The sequence below is a fragment of the Ranitomeya variabilis genome, chromosome 6, assembly GCF_051348905.1.
Source record: "Ranitomeya variabilis isolate aRanVar5 chromosome 6, aRanVar5.hap1, whole genome shotgun sequence".
NCBI classification, from domain to species: Eukaryota; Metazoa; Chordata; class Amphibia; order Anura; family Dendrobatidae; genus Ranitomeya; species Ranitomeya variabilis.
Window position 1 is genome coordinate 326,790,782 of NC_135237.1, and position 23,981 is coordinate 326,814,762.

The window sequence follows — 23,981 nt, forward strand, 5'->3', positions numbered from 1 at the left end:
ACCTCTTTTTCTTCTCTTTCAGGTTACATCGAGGGCTTATCTACAGCATTACAGAATGTTGTAGATAAATCCCTGATGCTGGTGGGCTTAGCTCATCTTTGATTTTGGGGGTGACAGGTTCCCTTTAATGGGTTAATAAACTGAGCATTTTGGAGCTTATGCAGCCCCTTATAATGCCCCCTTTCTCTGCAGCTCAGTTACAAGTAAATGTACATTTGTCTGCAGTTCTGTTACAATTTCGTCCATTTTGCTCAGTAACCCTCTGCTGTCAGTGGAATACCTGCAGCTTACGTGTGGCTTGGTGTATGACCCACACACAGCGCACAGCCGCCACCTCACACACCGGGGAGGACACCCGGGAATTCCTGTCACTACTACGTAGCGCCGTGTAATGGGGAAGGGGCGGCGCCGAGGGTGACACTGTCCAGTGTCCACCAGGAAGCGAGGTTCTCAGGGAACTCCAGAGGAGAGGACGCCGCACGAGTGTCTGTGCCAGCTGCTGTGGACAACCGAGGAAGGCCCTGGGGGCACAGTGCAGTCCGTGCCATGTAGAAGACAGTGGGGTCCACGGAGAAACTTCCTGCCGCGCACAGTGAGTGGGACCTGTATGTGACAGGTGAGGGAGGCCTTGTGTGGGCAGGTGGCACAGCCGGACGTGCCCTGTGTGGAGAGGTGCCAGGTAGTGTGCCTCCCGTATGTACACAGTGTGCGGTACGGTCACGCCATGCCATTCACTGGGGGAGGGGGACCGCGGAAGTGAAAGTGAAAGTATGTCCTGAAGGCCAGTGCTCTAATGTGCAGTGTATAGAATACACACCTAGCTGTATAATGTCTATATAGATACATGCGCACACTAACTACATGTTGTGCATCGAGTCTCTTGCTGCACTGGTAAGCAATATTAACGTATTGTGACAAAATGTGTCTATAGAGTTTTAGTGCTAACATACAGCTCTTCTTTTCTGTGTAGAGCAGGGGGTCTCAAATTCTGCCAGGTAAATAGACGGCACATGGACAAAACTTGATTTTGACAGGCTGCATTTTTTGCGGGACAAGATGACATTTTCAGCTATACCGTTTTTTTCTATATGGGTATGTGCACACGCTGCAGATTTTGCTGCAGATCCGCCGCTGCAGATCCGCAGCAGTTTTCCCTGAGTTTACAGTACCATGTAAACCTATGGAAAACAAAATCCACAGTGCACATGCTGTGGGAAAAAAACGCGTGGAAACGCTGTGTTTATTCCACAGCATGTCAATTCTTTGTGCGGATTCCGCAGCGGTTTACACCTGCTCCTCAATAGGAATCCACAGGTGTAAAACCGCAGGTGGAATCCACACAAAAACCGAACCGCAGGAAATCCGCAGTGCGGTTTACCTGCGGATTTACCAAAATTAGTCTGGAAAAATCTGCAGAGTAATCCGCAGCGTGTGCACATAGCCTATAACTTTTAACTCACTCTTGATTCCATTTTATTTACTATAGATTACTATGTTCGTTGTATGGGTTGTGGTGACTCTCTGCACCTAGATACAATTCAGTAAAGTGTGGGCCTTCTTCCTCCCAAGACCAGGTCGCAATCGTTTCAGGAGCTTCGGTGTTCACTGACCACAGGGGCCGCATGTTGGAGACCATTGGTCTAGGACCTACAAACCATCCTGTCCACATTCAGGTTTGCTTCAGGCTTTGGTCAGGATTTTATGCAGGTAAAATCCTGACCAAAAATGCACCTGAGGTCACTGGCAGGTCACCTGCGGTGTTTCTGCATGTTTTGCTCATTGTAGCAACATGCTGCGTTCTGAAAAAACGCACCGCATGTGCGTTTTTGCGGGAAAAACGCATGCGTTTTTTAATGCACAGTGGAGTCGGGATTTCATTAAATCCCCTCCACTATGCTGTAACATCTGGACGCTGCGGCTCAGCGCTGCGTCAAAAACGCAGCGTTTCCTGAACGTGGACACATACCCTAAGGCACCAGCTGTGGCTGCTTGGAGGTAGCATCACTATATTGAAGTGGAAGGAGTTAAAGGGGTTGTCCACTACTAGGGGTTGTCCTTGTTGATCTAAATGTTTGACGCTGATACTCACCTCCCGTGTCGGCACTCGCATTCCTGGGGCTCTTGTGCGGTTGTTATGACACGTGAGCCCAGCACCCAATCAGCGCTGGCGCCATGGTCTCCGCCTTCCTCTTGATGTTCGATTTGTATGAAGTGAGAGACCAGCCACAGCCCTGACTTCCTCTTGATGTTCGATTTGTATGAAGTGAGAGACCAGCCACAGCCCTGACTTCCTCTTGATGTTTGATTTGTCCGAAGGCGGGGACTGTGACGCCAGCGCTGATTGGGTGCTGGGCTTACGTGTCATAACAACCGCACAAGAACGTGAGTGTCTACACCATTGGAACTGCACCGGTATGGGAGTTGAATAATAGCTTTTGCATTTTATCGGGGCCAAGTAGTGGACAACTTCATTAAGCCTTATTCGACTTTTTTTTGCGAATGGGTCTGATCAGTTAGATCTATTTTTCTCTTCGCTATTGAGGAACGAATCTGCTCAGATAAGGTGTTATCTGAGCATGCTCGGGTGCTAACAGAGTATCTTCGGGGTGCTCGAATAATATGTTCAAGTTCACACGCCTGAGACAGAGATGAGACATACAGGAGTGGGCACTTCAACATATTTTTCGAGCCCTCCGAAGTCACTCGGTTAGCATCCGAGCACGTTTGCTCATCACCGCTCTTCACTTAAAGGGAACCTGTCAGCTTCCCTAGTCCCCCAAACCACCTTTATATCTTTATGTAACCTTTAGTATGCTTTCATACAAGCCCATTTTGGTGGCTTATTGCTTTCTCTATCACCATAAAATCGTTTTTAGAACTGTGCATATGATATGGTAATTAGCGAGTGACTAGTCAGGGGGATGTTGTTTTTCTCAGACTTATCATCTCACTAATCATATTACCATGCCTCTGTAAGCGTGAGTGACTTCTTTTGCAAGAGCGGCGTTCCTGCATTCTCTTTGCAAGTCTTGAGCAATCACGTCCCATTTTGCCTCCCTTACACTGCTCATTGAATCCTGGTGTACGCTCCCCAGCTTCATGGCCGCTCTGCACATACCCAGGAAGACAGTGATGTTGCATTAGGCCGGTTTCACACGTCAGTGGCTCCGGTACGTGAGGTGACAGTTTCCTCACGTACCGGAGCCACTGACACACGTAGGCACATTGAAATCAATGCATCTGTGCAGATGTCATTGATTTTTTTGTGGACCGTGTCTCCGTGTGCCAAACACGGAGTCATGTCAGTGTTCGTGGGAGCGCACGGATTACACGGACCCATTAAAGTCAATGGGTCCGTGTAAAACACGTACCGCACACGGACGTCCGTGTGCAGTCCGTGTGGCGTGCAGGAGACAGCGCTACAGTAAGCGCTGTCCCCCCCACATGGTGCTGAAGCCGCCATTCATATCTTCTCTGCAGCAGCGTTTGCTGTAGAGAAGATATGAATAATCCTTTTTTTTGGTTGTTTCTGGTCTTTAACATAAAGAGCCATGTCCCCACCCCCTGTGCGCCCCCCCGCTGTTACTAAAATACTCACCCGCCTCCCTCGCAGTGTCCTGTCCTGGCCGCAGCTTCTCCTGTATGCGGTCACGTGGAGCCGCATCATTACAGTAATGATGCGGCTCCACCCCTATGGGAGGTGGAGCCGCATATTCATTACTGTAATCGGCTGCCCCACATGACCGCTCATACAGGAGAAGGTGCGGCGAGGACAGGAGTATTTTAGTAACAGCGGGGGGGCGCACAGGGGGTGGGAGGGGGGTGGTGACAGGGATCTTTATTTTAAACACGAGGACAAAAAAAAAAAGGGATTTTTCATATCTTCTTTCCAGCGAACGCTGCTGGAGAGAAGATATGAATGGCCGCTTCAGCACCAGATGCAGGGGACAGCGCTTATCTCTAGCGCTGTCTCCTGCACGCTCCGTGTGGTACCCAGTCGGCACACGGGCGGCACACGTGTGCCGCACGTGTGCCACACGGATGGCCTACGTGAGCTCACGGACACGGATAACTCCGGTACCGATTTTTCCAGTACCGGAATTATCTGGACGTGTGGGACAGGCCTTACACAGACAGCTGTTACTACCGGCTTTGCTAATCTTGCAGCTTGCTGTGTCCTACAACACTTCTTCCATCCAGGTCATCCTTCCATGAAGCTGGGGTTTGCAATACAGCTCTGTATAAGATCACAGGCAAACACAGTCACCCTGGTGTCATCCTGCCACACTATGCTACACTATACATTACTAGTCTCTTCAGAGAGGAAAAGGACTTGAACGCTAGCGACACCTTTCATGTAGCAACTCGAAGAGTAAATAGTGGCTCCTTTAGCATTCCTTGCCACATGACTTGGGATAAGAAGCCAAACCAGACAATTAATTTACAGACATGTGTTTCAGATGCTTGCCCCTCATGAGTGCAAAGCCGCATGTATGATTTGGCAAGGTTTTTATCCTATATCATATGGCAAGGCTCCTTAAAAGGTCGATATTGACTTTTAGGGTATGTGCACACGTAGAATGAGCCTCTGCGGATTTTTCCGCAACGGATTTGATAAATCCGCAGGGCAAAAACTGCGCTTTTTTCCTGCTGATTTACCGCGGTTTTTGAGTGGATTTCACTGCGGTTTTACACCTGCGATTTTCTATTATGGAGCAGGTGTAAAACCGCTGCAGATTCCGCACAAAGAATTGACATGCTGCGGAATCTAAACCGCTGCGTTTCCGCGCGTTTTTTTCCGCAGCACGTGCACTGCGGATTGCGTTTCCCATAGGTTTACATTGTACTGTAAACGTATGGGAAACCGCTGCGGAAACGCTGCGGATCCGCAGCAAAGTCCGCAGCGTGTGCACATAGCCTTAGGCTTGTTTCGCACTAGCGTCTGTACAGGTCCGTCGCTAAGCGTCGGGCCGACGTACCGACGCACGTTGTGAAAATGTGCCACGACGTGGGCAGCGGATGCAGTTTTTCAACGCATCCGCTGCCCATTCTAAAGTCCGGGGAGGAGGGGGCGGAGTTCCGGCCGCGCATGCACGGTAGAAAATGGCGGATGCGACAGACAAAAAACGTTCACTTGAACGTTTTTTCGTGCCGACGGTCCGCCAAAACACAACGGATCCAGTGCACGATGGACCCGACGTGTGGCCATATGTCGCGATCCGTCAGCAATACAAGTCAGTGGGCAAAAAACGCATCCTGCGAGCACATTTGCAGGATCCGTTTTTTGCCCAAAACGACAGATTGCGACGGATTGCTAAAAACGCAAGTGTGAAAGTAGCCTTAGGATTGCTACCTTCAATAAGTGGCACCAGAGTTCAAGTCCTCTTCATTTCTCAAGAGGCTATTTGCATATTTAAATTCCCACAGGATAATTGCATGGCATATAAGTCTCCTTACACCGAATTGGCACAAAGAGAGATGTTCCCTCTTAGACCCATGATAAATGATAAGTGACTACACAGGCTTTATAGGGGGATGAATGTTACTCCCCACTGGACTTTGGGGATTGTTGTTCTCTGACTAAATGGGAGGAAGAAAATAAAGTGTCATTATAGAAGAAAGCATGGCAGAGGACTGCATCCGATTATTCCACACTGCACTTCTTTATCCCACCTATCTTCAAATGTAATATTTGGGGAGGGGAAGGAGATTGCACAGCGTAGGAGGTTCATGTTTGTGTGGAGTGAGTGCAGCCTATATAGATGGTTGAGAGATATTACTGCGCAGTGTCTCTCAATATGCAGATGCAGGCATTTGACAATAAAAAAATCCAAAAGAGCACTTGCTAAGCAGTGAAGCAATTTACAGGGAATCTGTCATCAGGTTTTACTGCCCCATCTGAGAGCAACATGTTGTAGGCACATAGACCCTGATTGTAGTGATGTATCACTTATTGGACTGCTTCCTGTTATTTTGGTAAAATCACAGTTTTCTATGCTACAGATCTACCAGGTTTCTGAATGCTGAGCTGCCAATCATTGTTAGGGGCAGGATTACTTTACTCCCCAGAGCCTGGAGGAGGTCATTTATATAAAGTGATAAAAGATGATTTCTCAGCAAGAACACATCTGATATGAGCCATGCAGACATAACTTTCCTCAGCTGTCTATAACCTGTATGCCCATAGCAATAGCTTAGGTAGGTCAAATGTGGTGACAGATTCCTTTAATATCCTTAAGAAATGCCTGATTAACCTATGTGTCAGATTTTGTACAGATTCTGTATCTGACATATGTTGAGAAAGGTGGGTCACGGAGCGCTAAAACCCAGTCTAAAATCTTCAGACACACCTGATTTACCTATGGACCAAATGTGGAGCAGATGGGCCCTGTTTGCCCATAAATTAATCCTTTGTATTCTATTTTTTTTAATTATGTTTAGAATGGAATGTTCTAGAGAGCTGAAACCCATCATAAACCTTTCAAGTGTCTGATTTACCTACGTGGCAGTTTGGCGCAGATAGATCCTGTTTGTGTGTGTGTGTGTGTATATATATATATCTACTATATAATTGTCTAAGGGTCACTTCCGTCTGTCTGTCTTTCTGTCTGTCTGTCTGTCACGGATATTCATTGGTCGCGGCCTCTGTCTGTCATGGAAATCCAAGTCGCTGATTGGTCGCGGCAAAACAGCCACGACCAATCAGCGACGGGCACAGTCCGGAGGAAAAATGGCCGCTCCTTCCTCCCCTCCGTCAGTGCCCGTTCCATACTCCCCTCCAGTCAGCGCTCACACAGGGTTAATGGCTGCGTTACACCGCTTTATGCCGCGGTGTAACGCACTCCCTTAACGCTGCTATTAACCCTGTGTGATCAACTTTTTACTATTGAGGCTGCCTATGCAGCATCAATAGTAAAAAGATCTAATGTTAAAAATAATAAAAAATCGTTATATACTCACCGTCCGTCGGCCCCCGCATCCAGAACCGGCCTTTACCGCTCCTCGCGATGCTCCGGTGACCGGTCCATGCATTGCGGTCTCGCGAGATGATGACTTGCGGTCTCGCGAGATGATGACTTGCCCAGCCGGCGCGACCAATCAGTGACATTGGCGCGGGATTTAAATCCCGCTTCGCTGATTGGTCGCGCCCAGCCGACATTGGCGTCGGATTTAAATCCTGCTTCACTGATTGATAGCGCCCAGCCAGCGCGACCAATCAGCGACATTGGCGCGGGATTTAAATCCCGCTTTGCTGATTGGTCGCGCCCAATCAGCGACATTGCCACAGGATTTAAATCCTGCTTCCCTGATTGGTCGCGACCAATCAGCGACATTGCCGCGGGACTTTTTACTATTGAGGCTGCCTATGCAGCTTCAATAGTAAACAGATGTAATGTTAAAAATAATAAAAAAACAAAAAACCTGCTATTCTCACCTTCCGTAGTCCGACGATGCGCTCGCGCCGGCCGCCATCTGCCGTTCCCAGAGATGCATTGCGTCATCTGGCTAATTTCTTAATGCATCCTGGGAACGGAAGATGGCGGCAGCCATCAAGGGGTGAGTATATAACTATTTGTTATTTTAATTATTTTTTTTAACAGGGATATGGTGCCCACACTGCTAAATACTGCGTGGGCTGTGTTATACACCGCGTGGCTGCTATATACTACATGGACAGTGTTATATACTACGTGCCCTGTGTTATATACTACATGGCTGTGTTATATACTGCGTGGCTGCTATATACTGCGTGGGCTGTGTTGTATAGTACGTGGGCTGTGTTATATACTGCGTGGGCAGTGTTATATACTGCGTGGGCAGTGTTATATACTGCGTGGGCAGTGTTATATAGTATGTGGGTTGTGTTATATACTGCATGGGCTGTGCTATATACTATGTGGGCTGTGTTATAAACTGCGTGGGCTGTGTTATATACTACATCGCCTGTGTTATATACTGTGTGGCCTGTTATATACTACATCGCCTGTGTTATATACTGCGTGTCTGCTATATACTGCGTGGGCTGTGTTATATACTCCGTGGGCTGTGTTATATAATGCGTGGGCTGTGTTATATACTGCGTGGCCTGTGTTATATACTGCGTGGCCTGTGTTATATACTACGTGACCTGTGTTTTATACTGCGTGGCTGCTATATACCGCGTGGCCTGTGTTATATACTGTTTGGGCTGATATACTGCGTGGCCACTGTTATATACTGCGTGGCCTGTATTAACGCATCGGGTATTCTACAATATGTATGTATGTATATAGCAGCCACATAGTATATAGCACAGGCCACGTAATATTTGCTATTAGGGTTGAGCGAAACGGATCGGACATTTTAAAAAATCGTCGACTTTCAGCAAATTCGGGTTTCATGAAACCCGACCCGATCCCACTGTGGGATCGGCCATGTGGTCGGCGATCTTTGCGCCAAAGTCGCGTTTCATATGACGCTTTCCCGCCATTTTTAAGCCAATGAAGGAGTGCGGGCAGCGTGATGACATAGGTTCCGGCTTGCTTTCTGCGGCGTCACAGGGGGTAAAACCGCCATCTTACCGTTTGGGAGAGAGAGAGAGAGACACACACGAGTTGACTCGACTCGAAACCCGACTCGATCCTAAAAACAGTTAAAGTCGCTCAACCCTATTTGCTATATACTACGGGGCCTGTGCTATATACCATGTGGCTGCTATATACATACATACATATTCTAGAATACCCGATGTGTTAGAATCGGGCCACCATCTAGTGTGTGTATATATATATATCTACTATATAATTGTCTAAGGGTCACTTCCGTCCTTCTGTCTGTCGGCAACTTCCGTCACGGATATTCATTCGCTGATTGGTCTCGCCAGCTGCCTGTCATGGCTGCCGCGACCAATCAGCAGTGGCCACAGTCCTATTAGTCCCTCCCTACTCCCCTGCAGTCAGTGCCCGCTCCATACTCCCCGCAGCGCAGTCACCGCTCACACAGGGTTAATGCCAGCGGTAACGGACTGCGTTATGCCGCGGGTAACTCACTCATGTGACCGCGACATCATTGCAGGCCCTGCGCGCCTGCGTGAGAAGGACCTGCCGTGATGTCACGGTCATGTGACCGTGACGTCATCACACCCTGGGACTGGAAGCTGCCGCCTGCACCGAACACAGGCGACAGAACTACAAGGGGCTCCTCGGAAGGTGAGTATATGTTTATTTTTTATTTTTTAACCTGTGACATACGTGGCTGGGCAATATATTACGTCGCTGGGCAATATACTACGTGGCTCTGTGCTGTATACTACGTCGCTGGGCAATATACTACGTGGCTCTGTGCTGTATACTACGTGGCTGGGCAATATACTACGTCACTGGGCAATATACTACGTAACTGGCCAATATACTACGTGGCTCTGTGCTGTATACTACGTCACTGGCCAATATACTACGTCACTGGCCAATATTCTAATAATAAAAAATATATGTACCGTATATATCCTGGTGTAGCAGCATTGGAAGTTGAAAAACTGGTCCAGCATGGAGACAATGCATCTGGTCTGAACTGTTAATCAATCCGGCAAGCCAGAAACTAGGAAATTGGCCAGCTGGGGAGTGGGGTACTCCTGAAAAAAAAAAACATGGCACAGTCCTTTAACAATACACATTTCTAATCTGCTTAATGTTTTTTAGGGTATTCTGGCGATATTTAGTCCATGGAATCACAAGCAGCAGCTGCAGACATGTCTCTCGATGACATCCGGATGTGTTCCAAGGACCTGCTAGATAAGGAGGAGATTGATTCTGGAGGATTTGGCAAAGTCTATTTATGCTGCCATCGGAAACATGGGCTGGTAGCACTAAAAACTGTTTTTACAGGATTGAAGACTGAGTCGTAAGTTACTATTCTGTATATTTCACTTGTGTAAGTTATAATATTCTGCTACATAGGTTTATGTGCCTCCAGGTTTTAGCTCTACAGTTTTTGTTGCTTTTATGTTTTGGTTACAGTGTAAGTGCACTTTCAGATATCTGTTCAACATAAGCTGTGTTATATGTGTTTGTACATAAGAAATGACACTTTCTGGCTATTACTTGACTTGTTTTTCTTTGTGTGCTCTTCCTCTTTCCCCTCCAGCTCCAGCAGGCAGCAGGTATTGTTTGATCCTTCAGTGAAAACAGATTTGTGTTTTTATATTCACTTGCGCTGTTGCTTTGTGAAAAAAAAAAAGCACTTACTATTTTACTGTCTATCTACCTAAAGCCCCCGTACACTTTAGATAGCTGATGGCAAGCAATGGTTTGAGTGGCAGCTTTCTTGCCTGATACTCCTATAAACAAGAGATTGTTGTTTTTATAAGAGACATTGCCCAACTGTCCAACTCCTTAGGTGGCTTATCTTTCGGAGAACAAAATTATCTTCCTCAGCAATATCGGTGGGGTATCATGATGTTGACCTTTTAGGGCTCATACCCATCACTATTAAAAAAAAAAAAAAAAAAAAAAAAAGGTCCGATTTGTGAAGCGATTTTTCATGCAAGTGCAATGCGATTTTTAACACCTAGCATCCGATTTCCATATGAATGTGATCCGTTTGCAATGTGATTTTTAACTTGAGAGAGAGATTAGATAGATATACAGTTAGATACAAAAACATTGATATAAATATGTGAGTGAGATATATAATGAGCGCTTTGTGTGTGTGTAGTTTACTGTACATGTTTTTTGGGTTTTTTTGTTTAGTAAATAAATTCCTTTCAGAAAAAAATGGGATCCCCTGACATTTTATTAACCAGCAAAGGGAAAGCAGACAGCTGGTGACTGATGTTTATATCCTGGGAAGGGGCTAATATCCATGTCGCTTCCCAGGCTATTCGTATTGGCTCACAGCTATATACTTAGCCTTTCCTGGTTACTAATATGGGTGACCACAAAAAAATTTAAAAAAAAGACGTAGGGTCCCCCTATAATTAATAACCAGCAAAGGCAAGGCAGACAGATGCTGGCTGATATTAATAGCCTAGTGTCACACTTACGCCCTGACTGGTGGGCGTGAGCTCGGGGGACGGGGGTTTGTGGTCCCACTGTGCCACGAACCAGACTACCCTGGAAGGGGCGTGACTATGACAGCTGCCTTGGTCTTCACTGGAGCCTCTGATGATGAGGTCAGGCTTGTACAGCAGGCAGCTGCCAGGTGCTACTCCAGGGTGGTGTCTGGCTGTGGCTGCTGATCCCACTTGGGAAACAGGAACACCAGGATTGGTGCAGGCATCAGGCAGGACTAGCAGATGAGCACGGATGAAACTCAGATGAGTAGGCTGGCACGGCTGAGACACAGAGCTGGCTGAGACACAGGACTGGCAGGCACGGCAGAGACACAGGGCTGGCAGGCACGGCAGAGACACAGGGCTGGCAGGCACGGCAGAGACACGGCTGACAGGCATGGCAGAGACACAGGGCTGGCAGGCACGGCAGAGACACAGGGCAGGTTGGTGTGGTGTATAAAAAGGAATAGGTAGGGTTCTGTTCACACAGGAGGTGCAGGTACGGATATGATGTATGAAGGAACAGGTTGGGACCTGTTCACACAGGAGATGCAGGTACGGAAACAAGCAGGAAGGAATGGAGTGGGAAGGAACAGGTTGGGACCTGTTCACACAGGAAGAGAACCGCAAGGCTGCGGATAGGAATGGTAGAGCAGCAGGAGACGGAGCAGCAACAGAGGCTAAGCAGAGCAGAACTGCAAGGAATGCGGAGAGGAGCTGCAGCAAGAGGTCTCTGCAGCAGGAGAGCAGAGTAGAACGGAGCAGAACCACAGGAGTGCGGAGCAGAGGCAAAGCTGCAAGAGAGTGGAGCCCAGACAAAGTCACAAGGGTTCAGAGCTGGCAGAGCCGCAAGAGTGCAGAGCATAAGCAGACTGAGAACACAAGGAAAGACACAGCAGGGAAGGAAGCCACAGACAAGGAGACAGAGATAGGACTAAGTTCAGACAAGGTAATGGAACAAGACAAGGAACAAGAACACAGACACAGGAACCAGGATATACAGCCTCCTGGAGGGCAGACAAACAAGATCAAAGCAAGGCAAGGAGAAAAGTCTCTAGAGAGGGAGTAACACAGAGCAAGGCCTGGCAAGTCAGAAGCTAAACACAAACTGAGCTAACACATTGCACAGGCCCAGTCCACTGGGTGGAGCTTCACTAAATACTGGAGGCCTCTTGGTAATTGGTCAGGAACAGATTAGACAGGTGCACCTGATTCCTATAAAAACCAGAGAGTTCAGGCGCCGCCCCCCTATGCACACAGCCAGGAAGCATGCAGAGGCACAGAATATGGAGCTGGCAAGAAACAGAAACCACAACATGACCTGGAGCAGTGGGTAAGATAGTGTGAGTGATGAGTGGCCATGCCGTGATGCCAGCAGAGTTGTTACACCTAGGAAGGAGCCATGGATATTGGCCCCCGACCAGGCTAAAAACATCAGCTCTCAGTCGCCCAAGAAATAGCGCATCCATAAGATGCACCAATTCTGGCACTGGCTTCGCTCATCCCACTTGCCCTGGAGCTGTATTGTCAGGTGACATCATGCCCAGGGGTTAATAATTTTGTGGTCCCCCAGTTTCATAATCGGTCAAGGCTAAGTATACAGCTGCGAGCTGATATTAATAGCCTGGGAACCTCCATGGGTATTACCCCCTTCCCAGGCTATAAACATTTGCCCCCAGCCGTCCTCTTTCCCTCTGCTGATTAATAAAATGTCGGGGCTCCCACACCATTTTTGTTCACATATTTATTTAATAATATACACTCACTGGCCACTTTATTAGGTACACCTGTCCAACTTCTTGTTAACACTTAATTTCTAATCAGCCAATCACATGGCGGCAACTCAGTGCATGTAGACATGGTCAAGACAATCTCCTGCAGTTCAAACCGAGCATCAGTATGGGGAAGAAAGGTGATTTGAGTGCCTTTGAACGTGGCATGGTTGTTGGTGCCAGAAGGGCTGGTCTGAGTATTTCAGAAACTGCTGATCTACTGGGATTTTCACGCACAACCATCTCTAGGGTTTACAGAGAATGGTCCGAAAAAGAAAAAAAATCCAGTGAGCGGCAGTTCTGTGGGCGGAAATGCCTTGTTGATGCCAGAGGTCAGAGGAGAATGGGCAGACTGGTTCGAGCTGATAGAAAGGCAACAGTGACTCAAATCGCCACCCGTTACAACCAAGGTAGGCCTAAGAGCATCTCTGAACGCACAGTGCGTCGAACTTTGAGGCAGATGGGCTACAGCAGCAGAAGACCACACCGGGTACCACTCCTTTCAGCTAAGAACAGGAAACTGAGGCTACAATTTGTACAAGCTCATCGAAATTGGACAGTAGAAGATTGGAAAATCGTTGCTTGGTCTGATGAGTCTCGATTTCTGCTGCGACATTCGGATGGTAGGGTCAGAATTTGGCGTAAACAACATGAAAGCATGGATCCATCCTGCCTTGTATGGAGCATCTTTGGGATGTGCAGCAGACAAATCTGCGGCAACTGTGTGATGCCATCATGTCAATATGGACCAAAATCTCTGAGGAATGCTTCCACCACCTTGTTGAATCTATGCCACGAAGAATTGAGGCAGTTCTGAAGGCAAAAGGGGGTCCAACCCGTTACTAGCATGGTGTACCTAATAAAGTGGCCGGTGAGTGTATATGTACAGTAAGATACACAAGCACTGTACTAATTATTTATCACTGACATCTTTATATCTATCTATTCTATGTGTGTAGAATATAATCTATTTTGTCAGTTACATGGTCGGGTTTTCATGGTCCGAATGCCATGCGATTTATTTATTTTTGTCACACCCATTGACTTGCATTGGCAAGTCTTCTCCGAGATACGAGGACAATCACAGCATGCTGTGATTTATTTTTATTTATGTATTTATTTTCTCAGTCCAATTTCAACTGAGAAAAATCACAGGTGAGCATGATCAGACTGCAATCCGATTTTTTTTTTTTTTTTTTTTTTAACCCCTTCGTGACATGCGCCGTACTAGTACGGCGCTGCCGGCACTGCATTAGTGCCAGCCGCAGTACTAGTACGGCGCCCCGATCACCGCGGTCTCACGCTGAGCGCCGCGGTGATCGGGTGCGGGTGTCAGCTGTATATGACAGCTGACACCCCGCAGCAATGCCCACGATCGGCGCTGTCGCCGATCGCGGGCATTTAACCCCTCTGATGCCGCTGTCAATAGTGACAGCGGCATAGAGGGGGATCGCGCAGGGACGGGGGCTCCCTGCGCTCTCCCACCGGAGCAGCGCGATGAGATCGCGCTGCTCCGGTGACCTGGAAGGAGTCCCCGGATCCAAGATGGCCGCGGGACTCCTTCCGGGTCATAAGATGACCCTGCTTGCCGGCGTCTGCTGAGAATCCTCATAGCAGGCGCCGGCAAGCCTCTGTTACGTGCCTGTCACATCGGTGATCAGACCGAGTGCTATGCACACGGTCTGATCACCGATCTGTGATGTCCCCTCCTGGGACAAAGTAAAAAAGTAAAAAAAAAAATTTTCCAAATGTTTAAAAAAAAAAAAAAAAAAAAAATTCCTAAATAAAGAAAAAAAAAATAAATATATTCCCATAAATACATTTCTTTATCTAAATAAAAAAAACACCACACAATAAAAGTACACATATTTAGTATCGCCGCGTCCGTAACAACCCAACCTATAAAACTATATCACTAGTTAACCCCTTCAGTGAACACCGTAAAAAAAAAAAAAAAAACGAGGCAAAAAACAACGCTTTATTCTCATACCGCCAAACAAAAAGTGGAATAACACGCGATCAAAAAGACGGATATAAATAACCATGGTACCGCTGAAAACGTCATCTTGTCCCGCAAAAAAAAAGCCGCCATACAGCATCATCAGCAGAAAAATAAAAAAGTTATAGCTCTCAGAATAAAGCGATGCAAAAACAATTATTTTTTTATATAAAATAGTTTTTATTGTGTAAAAGCGCCAAAACATAAAAAAATTAAATAAATGAGGTATCGCTGTAATCGTACTGACCCGAAGAATAAAACTGCTTTATCCTTTTTACCAAACGCGGAACGGTATAAACGCCCCCCCTAAAAGAATTTCAGGAATTGCTGGTTTTTGTTCATTCCGCCTCCCAAAAATCGGAATAAAAAGCGATCAAAAAATGTCATGTACCCGAAAATGGTACCAGCAAAAACGTCAACTCGTCCCGCAAAAAACAAGATCTCACATGACTCTGTGGACCAAAATATGGAAAAATTATAGCTCTCAAAATGTGGTGATGCAAAAACTATTGTTTGCAATAAAAAGCGTCTTTTAGTGTGTGACGGCTGCCAACCATAAAAATCCGCCCAAAAAACGCTATATAAGTAAATCAAATCCCCCTTCATCACCCCCTTAGTTAGGAAAAATAATAAAATTTTAAAAAATATATTTATTTCCATTTTCCCGTTAGGCTACTTTCACACTAGCGTCGGTACGGGGCCGTCGCGCTGCGTCGGCCCGACATACCGACGCATACTGTGCAAGCGCCGCACAACGGGGGCAGCGGATGCTGTTTTTCCACGCATCCGCTGCCCCATTGTGAGGTGCGGGGAGGTGGGGGCGGAGTTCCAGCCGCGCATGCGCGGTCGGAAATGGTGGACCGTCGGCACAAAGAAAGTTACATGTAACGTTTGTTGCTGCCGGCTGTCCGCCACAACACGACGCAACCGTCGCACGACGCTTGCGACGTGTGTCAATACGTCGCTAATGTTAGTCTATGGGGAAAAAACGCATCCTGCAGATGACTTTGCAGGATGCGTTTTTTCGCCAAAACGACGCATTGCGACGTATGCAAAAAAACGCTAGTGTGAAAGTAGCGCTAGGGTTAGGACTAGGGTTAGGGTTGGGGTTAGGGTTTCAGTTAGAATTGGGGAGTTTTCACTGTTTAGGCACATCAGGGGCTCTCCAAACGCGACATGGCGTCCGATCTCAACGCGTTTGTTTGCGTTAAAAACGCATGCGTTTTTATAGAAAAAAAACAGAACACACTGAAAAGTCACCCACCACCATCAAGGTGATAAAGGGATCCAAACCCTAACCCTACCCCTAAACTCATCCCTAACCGTTTAATGAACATTTTCTGACAGTCATAGTGCCACGTATTTCAGTGCCACGTATTTCAGTGCCACGTATTTCAGTGCCACGTATTTCAGTGCCACGTATTTCAGTGCCACGTATTTCAGTGCCACGATATTTCAGTGCCATGATATTTCAGTGCCACGTATTTAAGTGCCACGTTATTTCAGTGAAATACGTGGCACTGAAATATCGTGGCATTTACGTGAAATACGTGGCACTTAAATACGTGGCACTTAAATACGTGGCACTTAAATACGTGGCACTTAAATACGTGGCACTTAAATACGTGGCACTTAAATACGTGGCACTTAAATACGTGGCACTTAAATACGTGGCACTTATATACGTGGCACTTAAATATCGTGGCATGTACATGAAATACGTGGCACTTATATACGTGGCACTTATATACGTGGCACTTATATACGTGGCCACTGAAATATCGTGGCACTTATATACGTATATACGTATATAAACGTATTTCAGTGCCACGTATTTCAGTGCCACGTATTTCAGGTTAGGGGTAGGGGTAGGGTTAGGGGTAGGGTTAGGGTTTTTTGGTTTTTTCTTGTTTTCTTGTGTTTTTCTATAAAAACGCATGCGTCTAAAAAAACGCATGCGTTTTACCGCGATTACATGCGTTTTTTCACACATGCGTTTTTAAAAAAAACGCAAGTGTGAAACCAGCCTTATCCTTGGAAAAATAAAAACATGGGGGCTAAAATATAATTTTCGTGGAAAAAAATATATTTTTTATTTTCGCGGCTCTGCGTTATAAACTGTAGTGAAGCACTTGGGGGTTCAAAGTTCTCACAACACATCTAGATAAGTTCCGTGGGGGGTCTAGTTTCCAATATGGGGTCACTTGTGGGGGGTTTCTACTGTTTAGGTACATCAGGGGCTCTGCAAATGCAACATGACACCTGCAGACCAATCCATCTAAGTCTGCATTTCAAACGGCGCTCCTTCCCTTCCGAGCTCTGCCGTGCGCCCAAACAGTGGTTCCCCCCAATGTATGGGGTATCAGCGTACTCAGGACAAATTGGACAATAACTTTTGTGGTCCAATTTCTCCTGTTACCCTTGGGGGAAAAAAAATTGCGGGCTAAAACATCATTTTGTGGAAAGAAAAAATGATTTTTTGATTTTCACAGCGCTACATTCTAAACTTTAGTGAAACAACTGGGGGTTAAAAGTGCTCACCACACATCTAAATAAGTTCCTTAGGGGGTCTTCTTTCCAAAATGGTGTCACTTGTGGGGGTTTCCACTGTTTAGGCACGTCAGGGGCTCTCCAAACACGACATGGGTTCCGATCTCAATTCCAGCCAATTTTGCATTGAAAAGTCAAATGGCGCTCCTTCCCTTCCGAGCTCTGCCATGCGCCCAAACAGTGGTTTATCCCCATATATGAAGTATCAGCGTACTCAGGACAAATTGCACAACAACTTTTGGCATCCAATTTATCCTGCTACCCTTGGGAAAATAAAAAATTTGGGGCAAAAAGATCATTTTTTGTGAAAATTAATATTAATTTTTTTTTACGGCTCTACATTATAAACTTCTGTGAAGCACTTGGAGGTTCAAAGTGCTCACCACACATCTAGATAAGTTCCTTAGGGGGTCTTCTTTCCAAAATGGTGTCACTTGTGGGGGTTTCCACTGTTTAGGCACGTCAGGGGCTCTCCAAACACGACATGGGTTCCGATCTCAATTCCAGCCAATTTTGCATTGAAAAGTCAAATGGCGCTCCTTCCCTTCCGAGCTCTGCCATGCGCCCAAACAGTGGTTTACCCCCACATATGGGGTATCAGCGTACTCAGGACAAATTGCACAACGACTTTTTTGGTCCAATTTCTCCTGTTACCCTTGGTAAAATAAAACAAATTGGATCTGAAGTAAAAATTTTGTGAAAAAAAAGTTAAATGTTCAATTTTTTTTAAACATTCCAAAAATTCCTGTGAAGCACCTGAAGGGTTAATAAACTTTTTGAATGTGGTTTAGAGTACCTTGAGGGGTGCAGTTTTTAGAATGGTGTCACTTTTGGACATTTTCTGTCATATAGACCCCTCAAAGTCACTTCAAGTGTGAGGTGGTCCGTAAAAAAAATGGTTTTGCAAATTTTGTTGCAAAAATGAGAAATCGCTGGTCAACTTTTAACCCTTATAACTCCCTAACAAAAAAAAATTATGTTTCCAAAATTGTGCTGATGTAAAGCAGACATGTGGGAAATGTTGTTTATTAACTATATTATGTGATATAACTCTCTAATTTAAGGGCATAAAAACGAAAAATTTGAAAATTGCTAAATTTTCATAATTTTCGACAAATTTCTGTTTTTTTCACAAATAAATGCAAGTCATATCGAAGAAGTTTTACCACTGTCATAAAGTACAATATGTCACGAGAAAACAATCTCAGAATCACCAGGATCCGTTGAAGCGTTTCAGAGTTATGACCTCATAAAGTGACAGTGGTCAGAATTGTAAAAATTGGCCGTGTCACTTAGGTGAAAACAGGCTTTGGGGTGAAGGGGTTAAATCGTATTGCACTGTTCCATTTTCCTTGCAGATGAGTATGAGCCCTTAGGGTCCGTTTACATGGGTAGTGTAAGGCAGCGGCTTTCACGTCTGTGCGGTAATGAGGCAGTGACCCAAGAAAATTCAACTTTAAGGCCAGGGTCACACTGCCGTAGAATAAGGGTGAGTGCTATGCGAGAAAACATCGCTTAGCACTCAGACCAGTGTTAATCTATGGGGCAGCCGTACTTTTTCTCAGGCATATTCGACGTGCGTGTAAAATCGCAGCATGCTTGTGACAAATACGCACACATTTTCCTCATTTCAGCCCATTGAGCCATTAAATTCAATGGGGAGAAGCAGTGAGAAATGTAAAGCCATACGCATGTCATACGGATGCATAAGTGTGAGAAAACCGGAAAACCGCAATACGCACGGATGACCATACGGAGAACACTCGTGCGACTCTCGGCAGGGAGACTCGGACCAATTTTTCTTACGTTAAGTGTGACCCGGCCTAAATGTCTTTATTTGCCAACTTGGAAACTAAATCCAAACTTTATTATCCGTTTAGCAGCCAGAACCTGGTGCTCTGCTTGCAGACCAACACTGACACCCAACCCTTGCCTTAAAGTTGAAATGGGAATCCTGAATATGGGCCACTTCCAAGACCTGGACTGGAGGGAGAGATCTTATCCACTAACTTTTTACAGATTGGGTTTTCCTAAATCTAATTTGATCAAATAGCTTGACCCAGTCCACACTTACTTTTCTCTTGCGTTGTAACCACAGCTGTGGCTATAATTACAACGCTCTACAGTGGGTTCAGTATTAGTGATGAGCGAGTAGTTTTCCCAAGCTCTGGTGGTCTCTGAGAATTTGTTAGTGCTCGGAGATTTAGTTTTTGTCAACTCAGCTGCATGATTTACGGCTGCTAGCAAGCCTGAGTACATGTGGCGGTTGCCTGGTTGCTATGGAATTCCCACATGTATTCAAGCTGGCTAGCAGCCGTAAATCATGCAGCAGCGTCAACAAAAAATAATTCTCCGAGCACTAACAAATACTTGGAGACCACCAGAGCGTGCTTGGGAAAACCCAAGCAATGAGTACACTCGCTAATCACTATTCAGTATGTTTCTATGCACCTCCTGGGGGACATGTAATGACCCTCCCATATGATTCTCAGTAGATAAGCTATCTATAATGAGCGTCAATTCATTTTTATCTTGGAATGATCATGACGAAATTCATGATATTCAAGGAATGTGCTGCTGACAAACAATATTTTTTTGCCCTTCTGGATGAAATCGTATGCAAGTGATCATTATATTGCTGAGCTAAGCATGGGCAATTATTCCCTTGTAAACTGCTGATTATTTAGGACTAGATGGTGGCCCGATTCTAACGCATCGGGTATTCTAGAATATGCATGTCCACGTAGTATATTGCCCAGCCACGTAGTATATTGCCCAGCCACGTAGTATATTGCCCAGCCACGTAGTATATTGCCCAGTGACAGGCCACGCAATATATAACAGAGGCCACGCAGTAAGACGGAAGTACCCCTTAGACAATTATATATATAGAAGATATAACGCATACTAATAACAGTACAATAAATAATAGCAGTAAGTATAACACAAAATAACGTAAGAGTAATACTAACAGCACTGATAGAGTAAATAAGACGAATGCTACTAATGTGTCCTGAGGTCGCAGCATGTCCGCCGTGCACACCGTGCAGCCTGGAGATGCCGCCAGGGGCGGAGAGTTCCTGGACACGTGCTCCACACCGGGGGTCCCGGGATAACACAGCCGCGCTTCCCCGTGCTGGATCAGAGGAGCGCCACCTGCTGGCGGTGATGCTGGCAGTGGCGGCTCCAGTTCAGTACAAGTAGTGCTCTTACCGTTACCGGAGCATGTATTCCTCCGCAGAAGGTGGCGGGACTGTCCCCGGTGCTAGAGCCGCACAGGGATGCGGGGAGCTGGCTCGGATACACCATGTTTCCCAGCTCGGAGTGCAAATCTGAAGCGGAGATGTCTCTGAGCCTGGCCCGGACCAAAACACGCTCGTACGGGAGCACGGCCAGCGTGACAGCGCCCTGGGCCGAGAGGTACATAGAGCACCCGGTCAGCCCCGGGGACACCCTGCAGGGCATCGCTCTCAAGTACTGGGTGACGGTAAGCAGGGGATGGGCCTGGGAGGCTGAGGGCGGTGTGCGAGGCTGGTGGGAGTGTGGAGCCCACCACCTGAGCTGTGTGCGGGCAGGAGACTGGCACTGCCGGGGTCTGCGGGGAGAGACCGTGGTGCACAGGGCATGCAGTGCTAGGCCCAGCGCACACTGCAGGGGGTGTGTGTGTGTGTATGACCAGAGGGGAGTATGCGGGCGCCGGGCACTGACTGCAGGGGAGTAGGGAGGGACTAATCGGACTGTGGCCGTCGGTGACTGGTCGCGGCAGCCATGACAGGCAGCTGGCGAGACCAATCAGCGACTTGGATTCCATGACAGACAGAGGCCGCGACCAATGAATATCCGTGACAGAAAGAAAGACAGAAGGACAGACAGAAAGACGGAAGACAATTATATAGTAGATTGGACAGATCTGGCAAAGACTGCACACAGCTTCATGCATTCAATGCCAGCACCTGACCACGAAAATGAAGGGAAAAAAAATCACAATTGCCAAACCCATATTTTTATTTTTTTGTCAATATGGCAAATGGGATATGATTTTTTCTGTTTTACGTAATCTTTTTATTACACGGAGGTCTATTAATTTTGATTACCGTATATATTATTTAGTGGAAGATATATTGATTGCCCATGTCTTTTTGTTTATCATTTTTTACAGGGCAGTAATCCTAAACAGAAATCTTACTTAAATTACTGTTTCGCCTCATTGGGGGACACAGGACCATGGGTGTTATGCTGCTGTCCACTAGGAGGCGACACTATGCATAATCTGAAAAAGATTAACTGTGGATCCTCCTCTGCAGTATACACCCCTGGACGGCATCAGCCTTCTCCAGTTTTTGCTTAGTGTCGCATAGGAGGCACACCTAAGATTTTTTCTTTTACTCCGTTTTTTATCCGACGGATTACAGATGAAGAAAAGTGGGTCTCCTGTGAGACTCCCGGCATGGCTCCTTCCTCGGCCCCCTATCACGGGGTGCCCGGTTGAAGTAGAGATGGCTATTCCCCATGTTGCTTCATCCCCAGTCCCTCGGTTGCTGGTTCGAAGTCGAGACCCCCCCTCCTTCCCCAATTCCTCTTGGTTTCTGGGTTGAGGTCGAGGCGAGGATAAAGGCCCCTGAAGGTGACAACAGCACCCTCCCTAATCCCCCTCTGGGGACATTAGGTTGAGACGCCTCAGGTAGGGCCTGTATAGGCAGCACTCTGCAGCTCCCAGCAATGGGCCAGCACACTGCGCCTGCATCCAGGGACCCCAGCTCAGCTGCGGGCTCCTGTTGGGGCCGGGGGGAGTGCAGGCAGGCATGGCACAGACAGACACAGGGCTCCCTGCGCCCCTGTCTCTGCGGCAGCACCAGCTCTATACTGCCTCACTGGGCCCCCCCTTCCGATTACAGCCCCACCGCTATCCTGCCTTTAAATCCGGAGGGGTCCGGTTCAGATCCGACCCCCTCCCGGACTTTGGCGCCGGCCTGGAGCCCTTCTGGGCATCAGGCATCTAATTTAGGCCCCGTCTTCGGCCTAGCTGAAGCCGCCGCCTCCTCTCCGCCCCCTCCCGGATGACAAATATGACACTCTACAGTGTCATAGAGGGGGCGGATTGAGACAGAAAGGGCGCGTTTTTACACAGCTTTGCCACCTTTTTCTCAGCTCTCCGCCCCCTTCTCCCCCTGCCTCTTCTCCTCGGCGGCCATTTCTACTGCAGCAAGGATTAACCCTGCATCTCCCGGTCAGCAGGACCAGGCCAGCCAGTCTCCGGGGGGCACAGGACTGTGGATCTTCGGCACTGGACCTAAGGGCAAACTGGTGGGGTAAGATCACAGCTGGGTTGTTTTACTCGGCTGTGAATCCATATTCCCTATAAGGCTCCCCTATAGGGTTCTCTGCATAGCTACCCCTGTAACGTCCTCTGCATAGCAGCCCTTCTGCACTCTGTGCACTATGCCGGGCTCAAGGTCCAAGAGAACCAGGCAGGACTGCTATTATGCATTCTGCACAGCCTGCAGGACCGCTCTCCCCAGTGGCAGTATCTACCCACACTGCCAGGACTGCACTCAGACTACTGTCTCAGAGCCCCAAGAGGCCCCTGCCAATGCTTCGGTGTCTAATGTCACGCCGGAATGGGTCACTCAGATGTCGCAATCTATGACGCAGTCTATAGATAACCTAACCTCCACATTGCTTCAGGCTCTGCATAGTCATGCCTCGGCTATGACCGTTACCCAGCAAAGGGAGAGCTTGGCTCAGTGACAGGACGACCCTGGCACATCCACGTCTAAGTCAGGACGCAAGCGGACCCACAGTCCATCTACGTCATGCCATAGCACTCGGTCATCCCCTTCTAGGGAGAGACACCGTACTTCCAGGTCAGCTAGACCGTCCCCTTCCAGGGACAGACAACGCAGATCTCCGCAATCCCCGACCAGAAAAGGCCTCCTCCCCGGCTCACCCAGCAGGGGACGCCTCAGTGATACACAGGATTCGGAAGACAATCCCCCCTAGCAATACTGCGCTAGTTGAGGACTTAATCTCTTCCATCCATCGGGTGCTGGACATATCTGATCCGCCACCAGAGGCCCCAGCACACAAGATTTCCTTTGAAGGACCTCTGAAGCCGCCTAAGGTTTTCTCTAACCACCCAGAGTTTAAGGCGATCCTTAAAAAGCAGTTCTCACAGCCTGAGAAAAAATTCGCTAATCGCAAATATCTGGAGGCGAGGTACCCCTTCCCGCAGAAGGATACCAAGGAGTGGACAGACCCACCCGAAGTGGACCTCCCAGTCTCTAGACTAGCAGCACAGACCCTCCTTTCACTGCTAGATAGCTCAACCCTCAGGGATGCAGCAGACCGGCAGGTAGAACGCATGGCTCGTTCAATTTTCCAGGCCGCAGGGGCATCCCTGGCTCCCGCGTTCGCTTCAGTTTGGGCTGCCAAGGCCATTCTGGCCTGGGCCAAAAATTTACAAGCTCTCAAAGCATCCGCTCCTGAGCTGCCGGACCAAGCGGTTCAAATAGCAGTCGTAGCAGATTACATGCTTCATGCAGCTCTGGATTCAGCAAGGGGTGTAGCGGGGATAGCATCAAACGCCATCACAATTCGGCGTGTCCTCTGGCTGCGGGAATGGAAAGCCGAC

General features: G+C 47.5%; 1 protein-coding gene across 3 annotated transcripts in view; it reads left to right on the plus strand.

The window, feature by feature from the left end:
* Positions 1–221: 221 nt before the first annotated feature.
* RIPK1 (receptor interacting serine/threonine kinase 1) overlaps positions 222–23,981 on the plus strand; it is an 86,411-nt gene continuing 62,651 nt past the window's right edge. Inside the window, exons 1-2 of one of the 3 annotated variants that reach the window (XM_077269788.1) lie at positions 222–592; positions 9,678–9,879. In XM_077269788.1, the coding sequence (XP_077125903.1) occupies positions 9,701–9,879 (179 nt within the window). In that variant the 5' untranslated portion in view covers positions 222–592; positions 9,678–9,700. Of the gene's footprint in view, positions 617–9,677; positions 9,880–23,981 lie in introns of all 3 variants that reach the window. The other 2 variants (XM_077269787.1, XM_077269791.1) reach the window with 2 other exon arrangements.